Source organism: Silurus aristotelis, assembly GCF_946808225.1.
Source record: "Silurus aristotelis genome assembly, chromosome: 16".
Lineage (NCBI taxonomy): Eukaryota > Metazoa > Chordata > Actinopteri > Siluriformes > Siluridae > Silurus > Silurus aristotelis.
The window spans coordinates 3,786,100-3,797,615 of NC_139589.1; the positions used below are offsets into that span (position 1 = coordinate 3,786,100).

Sequence of the window (11,516 nt, forward strand, 5' to 3'; positions counted from 1 at the left end):
GAGGTACATGTAGAACAGATTAAAATGTGCGATTAAGTTGTAATTAATCATCCGTTAACTCATGACAGACATTTGCTTAATCACGAATAAATATTTTAATCGATTGACAGCCCTAATATTAATATGACGTGAGGTCCAGTTACCAGCCTGACACTAAAACAGGTTACTTTTCACTTATGTACATGTCATAGACCAAACCTCTTTACTTTAACTTGAATAAAAAAGTGGAGTATTTTAAAACATGAGTACAGTGCAACCTCGATATTCTTTTCAGGGGTTATGTTCTATAACCCTTCGCGAGTAACAAAAAATCGTGAGGTTTTGACTTCCTCATTTTGATGGTTACATGTAATATACTGTAAAATCAAAAATTGTGAATTACTTGTCATAAATGTTTTATTTACTACTTTAAATGGATAATACAATAATAAAATAGTTTTTCAAACATTTTTATGTTATTTATTACTACAAATGTTACATTCCGACCCCGAACATTCGAGCCACTCGCAGCTTCTCACAAACTATCAGATTTTTCGCAAGTTACTCTTAGTCCGATTCCAAATGAAAAGTCGCCAACTATCGAGGTCACGAGTGTGCGTACTTTTGCCACCTCTGTCCATTTCTATGTCTTTTCTCACTCTGGGCTTCCTCTGGGTTCTCCGTTTTCCCAAAAACATGCCAGTACAAAGTTTGGCTACTCTACCTTATATCATGGTTTATGTAAATGCTCAATTATGATTGACTGGAAGGTGTGCATCCAAACCATTTAACTCACCGGCAGTTCGTTCTAGAGGTCGACCGATTTTACCGATACCGATGGCTAGGTTGGCTCATACCTGCCGATATCCACTTAATTGACTGATTATGGATACTGAATTTAAAAACAAACAAACATAACACTCCATTTAATATAATACTGAACTTTATTACAAAAACCAGTACTGAATACTGAAAATGTGCTAAATGAAATAAATATAAATATATTAATTATACTAATAAATATTGAGGAAAGCAAAAGACTTTCAATGCTGTCAAACTAAAATGTAAAAAAAGTAACACTCCAAATAAATAAAAACAGTTAAGTAAAAAAAAAAGATATAATAAACAGTACGTCGCATTCGTGATTCACCTCTAGAGGCCGCTTTCATTTACTGTATAATGCAACCCGGAAAAACTGTCGGTATGGATTTTTGCCGATAGTTGCAGCAATCAACTATCGGTGCTGATCAATCTGCAAAACCGATGAATCAGTCATTATTCTTTCTTTCTGAAATCATGTGCTGCTTTAGAAACTTCTGTGTCCATAGTGACAAAAGATCCAGTTGCTTGAAATCTAGTGCATTCAAAACATCACAGACAGCTACTTGTGTACAGACATTTGTTAATGCTGGCATGTGAACATGGTATATGGTTGTATGGCTGTTATCTAATGTAATGTTGTACAATTGCTAAATCAAACTATATACATAATAAAGAGACATAATGACAGAGTTTGCAGTAATAACACACTTGGCTAAATATTTGAGGGTTTATTTTTGGAAGCTCCTTCTTTATTAATTGCCATAAAAGTAGACATTGTCACAAAAGCTGGTATTCAAGAAGCGTGCAAAAATCTCGAGCCAATAAATAATTAAAAAGAACATTTAATGCTGCAGCGGCATTAATATTGTAATTCCAACTTCCAACTGGATCTGTGTCTTTCCCCATAAGGCATGCTCAGTGCTGGTGCATCGAAAGCAATGTTGAATGTTTTGTAGACCTCTTTTTCCTTCATAAGTGGCTTCCTGATGACTCTCTAAAACAAACATTTAGGTTTTCTGAAGATCCTGGAAATCCCCAGAGGAGCAAGGCATGTCCTGATCCAGGAGTTTAAAGGATCTCCTCATATTCTGGGTAAGCAGCTTTCACTGCAGTGATTCATTCTGAAAACTCACCTACTCATAATCCAAGACTTTGAGTGCTTGGCCTCCCACTGCTTGTTATCGATATGCTCGTCTTGGCATTGAAAACTTTCTTCCTTCCAGATCGCCTGAGAAACTTCCGGACATCTGGAAAGTAATGCTTATGTTGATTTATCACGATTTCTCCAACCACCCAAATCACAGCTCAACCAAGAGAGATCTTTGTTTCTTTTTCTCCTTTTAAGTCTCTGTGAGTTGTGGCTGTAAAAGTTGTCATTTTTCTTTCTTCCCATTAGCGGTCAAGAACCAAGCCACGGACAACTTGTTCCTGAATGACGAGGGCGAGTTTCCTGAGACCAGATCGGTGATAGAGAAAGGAGTGCTGTGGGAATATACCAACAATGATGATATGGAAACGGTCCAAACCACGGGGCCTCTGAGATACGGCGTTCTTATCATGGTAATGAGAGTGATTGCGTGTAACAGGCCAGATGGTAATGTTTGTCTTTTCGTTAAATGAAATTAATAAATAGTGTTTTAATTAAACTATAGGATGGTCCTGGAAATAAAACAGGGGTAAAATAACTTGCTCCAGAGCAACTTACAATTATAGAATCAATACAATAAAACATTTAAGGGGTTAAGATCTTTGCTTAAAAGCCCAGGAGCAGAAGATTAAATTAGCGTTGAGATTTGGAAATGTCTAAACCAGTGAGCCACCAATTTTCTCAAAGCTACATTATGTTAAAAGTGAATGCATGTGTGTTTATGGCATTTGCCAGACCTTCTTATCCAGAATGACTAAACAAATAAGCAGTTGAGGGTTAAGGGCCATAAATTGGCAGCTTGGTGGTTCTTCTAAAGACCGCTGTCTGACTTCTTAACCATCTCAACCACCAACAGTTTTTCGATATCTATTATGTTACTTTTGTCCATATCATGTATTTATTTATATAATTTCAATGTTTGAAAAGTATAAAAAAAAAAAAAATTAAGATTCGTAATGGTTTCCCTTCCTCAGGTCAACTCTCACAGCACATCGAAAGTCACTCTGTCCTACAAATACATTCTCCCGGAGGATCCATCGTCGTCGATGGAGAACAGCTTACCTCAGGATGACACAATTTACTTCGAATGGGCTTTGAAGAAATGGTCCCACTGCTCCAAGCCTTGTGGTGGAGGTTTGCTATTGTGAAAATACAAAAAAATAAAAAATAAGAATAAAAAGAAAATAAAAAGACTAAATGAATGTTTGCATACCCGTGTGTTTTTCTTCATCACAGGTAAGCAGTATACGCGATTTGGCTGTCGGAGGAAGTCGGACGGCAAAATGGTGCACCGAACGTTCTGCGCCAACATCCGCAAACCCCGTGCCATCAGTCGAGCCTGTAACGTGAAGCAGTGCTCAGAACCCATGTAAGCATCACTGTCCTGGAGAGTTTGGTACCATCACGGTTGGAATCGTAAAGCGTGGGCAGAGGTGGAACGAGTAATACAATATTTTTCAAATCAAAATTCCGGCATTTTCCGCAGTGACAAATCGAAACGCTTTGATTGGACACTGCTTTCTCAACAAAAGTGTGTGATTGTTTATACAGTAATGCTCAAATCTAATGCAACATCAGCAGATCTACTCTAAAATATAACTCAGAACTAAAAATAGAACTCATTCTTTTAATAAAACATTTAAATCGTGACAGGTAATAGAGCTAGTATTAATTGTGCAGCGACAATTTTCCCCAGTCTCCGTTAACTTCCAGCCCTGGTGCTAACCAGCATTAGCAACGTCACGCAGTGATGCAACGCACCAATACAATAATGATGTTAACTAAAGATATTAGTATTATTAACTTTCTGCAACATTCATGTGCAGGTTTAAGGTCGTGTTTTTATAAGCTACCAGTTCAGCTACTTTCGGCAAACTGCTTACACTGCGTAATAAAGCTGTTGACTTTCTTGCACTTCATGTCAATGTGGTCGCTTAAATATGGCCAGGGGTTCGGTCCATAAGAATTTGACACCATCTTGCTTTTTTTAACCCTAACTCTAGATTTACTTGGATATGATTTAAAATGTAGATTTTCAAAGCTAAAAAGAAAAAATTGAAGTACACAAAGTAAATGTCATTTGTTATTTTCCACCTCTGTGTGTGTGTGTGTGTGTGTGTGTGTGTGTGTGTGTGTGTGTGTGTGTGTGTGTGTGTGCACGTCTCTTAGTTGGGTGACTGGAGACTGGGAGGAGTGCAGTAAGTCCTGTGGTAAGATGGGGACTCAGACTCGGCCTGTGCGCTGTGTAAGACCTCAGGAGGATGGAACCCACAAAACCGTCAACTCCAAATACTGCGGCGACGAACGTCCTGAGAGCCGGCGCTCCTGCAACCGCCACCTCTGTCCTGCTCAGTGGAGAACTGGACCCTGGTCCTTGGTGAGTTTGGAAATATATGGAAGTAAGGAAATGTGTTGAGGAGTTGGATTTAAAAAAAATTATATCTGACCTCTCCAGCACATATATATATCAGGGGTTGACTGTTGACTGCATTTCGTTGCCTTGTACTTGTACATGTGTAATGACAATAAAGTTGAATCTGATCTAATCTAATATATATATTCAAGCACGCCAGCAGATGTTTTGGAATAAGTACCGCTGTTTATGTTACTGCACTAAAAATATAAAAAAAAAAAAAAGGGTGTGGTATTTTTTTTCACGTGTCTGTGTTTCGTGTGCTTGCAGTGCTCCGTCACGTGTGGGAACGGAGTCCAGGAGCGGCAGGTTACCTGCAGCACTGCGGATAACTCTATCGGCATCTGCAAGGAGACGAAACCCGAAATAGTCCGGAGATGTCAAGTGGTGCCGTGTCCGAGTGAGGACTTATCCGTTTCTGTTTTTTACTAACATGATAATGATGTCATAATAATGATAAATGCGTTATTTCCACATGGATCACAAGGAAGAGCATTTTGTTTAAATAGCTTTACTAGAGCAAATAAAAGACTATAAACAGTGACTATAATTATATAAGATAAATAAAAAAAGTATGTTTTCAATTATTATGAGAATGGATAATATAATAACACGTATTATACTACTCTGGTGGTCTAGTAGTTAGGATACGGCGCTCTCACCGCTGCGGCCCGGGTTCGATCCCCGGTCAGGGAACAAACCCCAACCACTCTTAGTGCCGGTCCCAAACCCGGATAAATGGGGAGGGTTGCGTTAGGAAGGGCATCCAGCGTAAAAACATGTGCCAAATCAAACATGCGGATGATCCGCTGTGGCGCCCCCTAATGGGAGAAGCTGAAAGAAAGTTTTATAATACAACTTTTAAATGTGTATTATAATAAAAATATATGCTGTATGGACAAAAGTTTGTGGACACCCGACCCTAAGTTTCGTATGTGCTTCTTTTTGAACATGCCATTCCACATTTACTCCCCATTTTCTCTTATAATCACCTCCACTTTTCTGGGAAGATGTTCCAGGGAAAATGTCATACTCCCGCATCCAAAGACATTTTATACAATTGTGTGCCTCCAACTTTGTGGTAACAGTGTGGAGAAGGACCACATATGACTGGAACGGTGTCCTGAAAATTTGTCTATAAAATGTATGTTAAAATTTGCGAAGAAAATAAAAAAAAGTCCCAAGAGATCATTTTCTCCTTCGTATTAGTAGCTATATTATAAATCTCTGACCTCAAACATGTCCTGACGCGTCCGTCTGATTTAAAATTCCTTGTTTGACATCTTTGTTTCTCTTCCATATCCATCTACAGATGATAAAGGAAACTTCCTGATCCAGTGGCTCTCCAGAGCAGACCCCGAATTCCCGGCTCCCAAGATCTCGTCAAGTAAACGTCCTCTGTCCAGCGGCCAGGCGTCGTTGTGCAGCACGCCCACTCCTGCCTGCCACCTGGCGTTCTCTCTGGCCCTCTGGCTGTGCTACACTCTGCCTTGACTGTTCTTCTTCTTGCTCTCTGGAGCCTGCTGCTTCTCTCTCTATTTCTCCTCTTGCTCCTCTTTAAGGGGTTTAGGGGGCTGTTTTTACCCCCCTCTCCTCCTCTTACAGCCTCTTGGGCACCGAATCTATCAGGTTGTTAAGGGTCAAGGGGGTTACGCTATAAAGGGCGGTGAGGAAGGTTGAACGAGGACCTTTTTTTTGGTTAGGTGGTGGACGGGGACGGTTTCTTCTATCTCTTGTTCCATTCTACAAGAGATCAGTGTGGTGTTTTGGAGATCGTGATCCCATAGGGGTAGTTTGTATTGTAATATATTATACGCATCTAGTATACGATTTCAAACCAGTATATAAATATATATATATATATATATATATATATATATATATATATATATATATATATATATATATATATATATATATATATATATATATATACGCCGAAAAAAAAAAATTAGGCCCTCAGTAGGCCCGGCCATCTTGACTGTTATATTGTATCCTGTATTTTTGTAGATATTATAACTTTCAATATAAATATCCAGTGTTAATTTGAAGTCCGTGTTACAGACCTTGAGAAAAGAGAGCGGGGGGAAAAAAAAATAGCGTCACGATGAACTTGCTTTCTGCTGCTTTTTCTTTATGCCTCGTCTCCGTATTGGATCCACAACACGATCAAATACCTCACAGTTCATCACATACTGTTAACACATAAACAAGGATTCTTCGCATTTCTATACAGAACCTACACGCCTTATCGGGGATTTGACGATTTTATTTTTTTTTTCTCCACGGAAGTTTGAAAAAGGGGCAGCTAGAAGAAATGTGATTTTTCAACCCAGGATCACAAACGGATGTTTACAGCTAAAGCAATCGAGTCATCATGCTTTCAGCGTTCTGTCGCGACTATCGGGTCTGTAACACATACGACAAACGTTCTATAATAGGTGGCACAGCTACATTATATTTTATAGACTGCACATAAGAATTTATATATATATATATATAAAATGCATATATGTATCAGTTATGGGACGATTAATATATTCAATGACCTTAATGACTGTTATTATTATTATTATTATTATTATTTATAATGTTGCGTTTTTTTCTCCGTTGCTTCGGAGCGTTTCTGAGATCGGACATGAAATTCGAACAACTGCTTGTCCACATCATGTCATCACTTTCACACATCATAAAAGCATTCCTCTTTACTTCTAACAAGTTGAGATTGCTTTGATACATTAATGTAATCGATTGTGTACAATTCTTAAACCCCCAAAACATCTGGGCATCAGTTCAGTAACCAGTAAACCAGTGAGTTTCTCTAAACAATTTGTACAAACAGCACAACACATTGGGTTGCCTGCAGAAACCTGTACTTTTCTCAAAATCCTTAGTTCCTCTCTAAAACGTAAGTGGAACCCCGACACTCGTGACCTCGATAGTTGGCGAATTTTCATTTAGAACCGAACTAAGAGCAACTCACGAAAAATCTGATCGTTCGCGAGAAAGATTGGAGTAACATTTGAAAACCGAGTTTGTACTAATAAATTACATAAAAATTTTTAAAAACTGTTTTATTACTGTATTATTCATTTAAAGTAGCAAATAATATATTAATGACTAATAATTCACAATTTCTGTTGCATTTACACTACAGTACATGAACATATATTGCGTTACTGGGTCGCAAAGGGTGAGTCAAAACCTTGCGAGGGGTCATAGAACGTAACCCCCCGAGTATCAAAGTTGCACTGTATTTGTGTCAATGAACATCTAATTGCTATCAGAATGACACGTCCTTTTGTCACTGTTCACAAACCAAATGTTTAGTCATGTGTTGAGCTGCACACTTTCAGTATTTCCTGGTGTTAACGACGGTTTCGGTTACAACGATTGAAAATGAAAAGGCTGAATTTCTTCTGTTCGTCGTCTATGAATTTCGTCGTCTATGACAAATTTTCACGTCACTGTTTGTACTGTATATTGATTGCAGGAGACCAGACAGGATTCACACTTTTACTGTACTGTACTAATGTTCGTTCGTTTCCTGGTTGTTCATCCATTTTTTAGATATCGTAACTTTGACTTATTTTATATACAATTTGTTTAATTATCGGTTGATCGGATGCCATACACTCGCATTTATTACTAACATTTAAGATTCAGCTGCACAATTGAAATGTAAAGAAGATGAGCTTCATATATCATGGCAGCTCGTTTAATCATTTTGCATTCAATGACTTATGCAATGAACTGATGCCCAGATGTTTTGGGGGTTAAGACTCTTCAGGGGAAACCAGTAGAATATGTTTTGATCAACACAATATTAACAATCGATAATGTAGGAAACAGGAGACACTTGTACACAATCGGTAAAAATGAATGTACCAAAGTATTCGCAATTTTGTCCAAAGCAACGAGAAAGCGACGACATGATGTGGAGGCTGAAGGAGAAGTTTTGAGAAATTCATTTCACGATCTGAGAAACAGCGCCGGAGCAACAGAGAAAAACCGTAATGAAGAGAAAGAAAAACGTTCTATTGTACTCGATGTCTATATATTTTGTGACCCGAGAGGATTTACAGCCTGTGAAGTATTAATGCTCGAGAAGATTTTATAGACGGAGATATTCAGGGTATTCATTAGAATTTATTTATTTATTTATTTATTAATTTATTTATTAGCAAGAAAGGTCAAAAATGTCAAGAGGTATGTTCTTGTTGTCTATGGAGCTCTCTCTCTTTCTCTCTCTCCCACACACACACACACACACACACACACACACACACACACACACACACACACACACACACACACACACACACGTATACAGAAACACTTAGGAACACACACCTGGCAATACATGAGCATCACCTACAGACAGGGGATTGTTTTACACCACATTATCGTCTCACTTTACACAACGCCATCATAAAATTTTTTTAAAAAACACGTATATTTTCTATTTGACTCACTCTGTAATAAATCGATGGTTTCTGATTGAAAAAAAAAAAAGATCCCATCAGGTTTATACGACTGCAATTCAGCGTATTGGAAACTTTAATGGGAAAAGGAAGACACACACGTCGTCTCTGCTGTTTATTCCGTGACACGATTTTCCACATGTATCTTTTTTTTTCTTTTTTTTTTTTTTTGTTAGGACGTTTTTTGTTTACATTTCTGAAAAAAGCCGATGGTCTGACGAAGTGTTGAACCAAAGTGTTTACCAAACTGTGAATGATGTAAGATTTCAAAACAGTTTACATTGTACATTGTACCACGAAACAAAAAAAAAAAAAAACGTGTTGTGTTGTACATGGTGTATATTCGACAAGGCCCGAGTCTTATTCATGAGGCTTCTTGTCAGCCACATCTCCAAGGAGAAAGGAATAAAAGGTCAAGTAACGACGAATAATTAGACTCCGGCGCTGATTTGTTTAATGAAGAATGCATGTGAAAAGATTCCATTCCTTTTTTCCCCCTCCATTTCTCTTATTCCTTCCAAATCACTTCTGGAAAAAATCTTTTTCTTCCAATCTTTTTTTTTACACTATATGGAAAAAAGTATTGGGACACCTGACTTTTCAGCCATAGATGGTTCTTCTCCAAACGTTTACCACACAATTGGAGGCACACAATTGTATAAAATGTCTTTGGATGTAGTAGCGTGAAATTTTCCCTTCACATAAACTCTGAGACCCAAACCTCCTACAGCACCACAAAGCCACCTCTATGAAGATATGCTTTACATGGGTCTGAGTGGAAGATCTCCAGCTGTAGAGCTCCAAACCTATTGAAGATCTTTGGGATGATTTTTTTTCACGCTGCTGCACCCCAGGCCTCCTCACCTACATCAGTACCTGACTTTACTAACACCCTTGTGGCCGAACCAGCATGAATCTTCACAAGCACACTCAAAAAAAAATCTAGTGGAACATCTTTCCAGAAGAGTGGAGATCAAATGAGAACTAAATTTGGAATGGGATGTTCAAAAAAACACATCAGGTGTCCACAACTTTTTTCCATATATCATTTCAAAGTATTCAAGAATTGTTGTGCTAATGTGTGTGTGTGTGTGTGTGTGTTTGTGTGTTTGGTTCTAGGAGTGCGCTGTAAAGGCGACAAGTCGGTCTTCTGCCGTATGGAGGTCCTGAGTAAATACTGCTCCAACCCGGGCTACAAGCAGATGTGCTGCAAATCCTGCAGCGAAAGCAACTTCACCTCCAATCTCAACCTGACCTTCACCACCACCAAGTCTCCACACCCTCTCCACACCACCCAGCCCGTCAGATACATCTCCACCTCCATACCAAGCAGCACCTCCTCACCTTGGAGATACCCCACGACTCGGTACCCGCTCAGCCTAAACCGAGGAACTGTTTTTCCCCACACTCCAAGCTTCATCCTGGAGGAAACTGATGGTCCGAGCACTTCGTCCGAAGAGGAGGAGGATGAGGATGAGGTCTCCGTGTCTGGATTCGAGGAACTTTTCCCAGCCACCACTGAGTACAGCCTTAAAACCATAAAACCGCTTTCGACAACACAACCCGCGTTTTCTAGCACGAGTCTTCCGTCTGTAGTAAGTCTCCGCATATCCAAAAACAGAAAGGAGAACAACTCCAACGACGTGTCGTACCGCATAGTTAACGGAAACGAAGTCCCCCACAACTACTTTATACCCAAAAAGCGGGAGAGAACGCAGAATAAAAGAATCCAACAGCTCCTCGAGGAAAAGAGGCAAGACTTTCTTAAAAGACACAAACGGAAACCTGGAGACTGATTTGGCGAGGTGGTGGTGGTGGTAAGGGGGGGGGGGGTATCTCTCAGTGTCATGGAAACTCCAGTATCTGAGATTTATATAATATCTAGGGTAAATTCATCTTCAGAATGCTGTTAAACGCCAGCGCATTTATCTGTTTGCATTTGTTTCTGCTCTTTTTTTTTTTTTTTTTTTTTTTTTTTTTTTATGAACCCTGTTTTTGCACTTTTTTTGCAAACTTGAGACACACAGTCCTGTAATAAATGCAAGCATCGTGATCAGATTCTTCTGGAAACAGGTTTGATCTTTCTGCTGCGTAAAATGAAGACTAAGATTTATATGAACTTCACAGCCACTATAAATAGATAGACAGATAGGACAGAGAGAAGGATAATTTGACATACAAACAGATTGATTGATTGATTGATTAATTGATTCCAGAGGAAGGTTCAGTTATTGCAGTTATCCAACCAGCCAATCATGTGGCAGGACCTGAGAGCATAAAACAATGCAGGTATGTAACAACAGCTTCAGGGAATGTTCACTTCAAATATTTAAATGGGAAGAAAATCTCAGTGATGTTGACTGTGATGTGGATGTTGCTATTGTTTACAGAACATTTCTGTCATTTCTAATTCTCCATTTCTACACACAACAGTCTCTTTATTTACCACACAACTGTTTGATCAGTAACTTTTGAGTAACTTTCCTGTCAGCTGAAAGCCAATCTGTCCACTCTGCTCTGAGATAGATAGATAGATAGATAGATAGATAGATAGATAGATAGATAGATAGATAGATAGATAGATAGATAGATAGATAGATAGATAGATAGATAGATAGATAGATAGATAAACAGACAGACAGACAGACAGACAGACAGACAGACAGACAGA

General features: G+C 38.8%; 1 protein-coding gene across 2 annotated transcripts in view; it reads left to right on the forward strand.

Moving 5' to 3' along the window:
- adamts2a (ADAM metallopeptidase with thrombospondin type 1 motif, 2a) overlaps window positions 1-10,903 on the forward strand; it is a 72,258-nt gene extending 61,355 nt beyond the window's left edge. For both annotated transcript variants that reach the window (XM_083564514.1, XM_083564513.1), the window contains exons 16-23: window positions 1,813-1,893; window positions 2,198-2,361; window positions 2,923-3,082; window positions 3,185-3,317; window positions 4,118-4,325; window positions 4,632-4,761; window positions 5,674-5,748; window positions 9,965-10,903. In XM_083564514.1, the coding sequence (XP_083420640.1) occupies window positions 1,813-1,893; window positions 2,198-2,361; window positions 2,923-3,082; window positions 3,185-3,317; window positions 4,118-4,325; window positions 4,632-4,761; window positions 5,674-5,748; window positions 9,965-10,641 (1,628 nt within the window). In that variant the 3' untranslated portion in view covers window positions 10,642-10,903. The remainder of the gene's footprint in view (window positions 1-1,812; window positions 1,894-2,197; window positions 2,362-2,922; window positions 3,083-3,184; window positions 3,318-4,117; window positions 4,326-4,631; window positions 4,762-5,673; window positions 5,749-9,964) is intronic.
- Window positions 10,904-11,516: the final 613 nt, after the last annotated feature.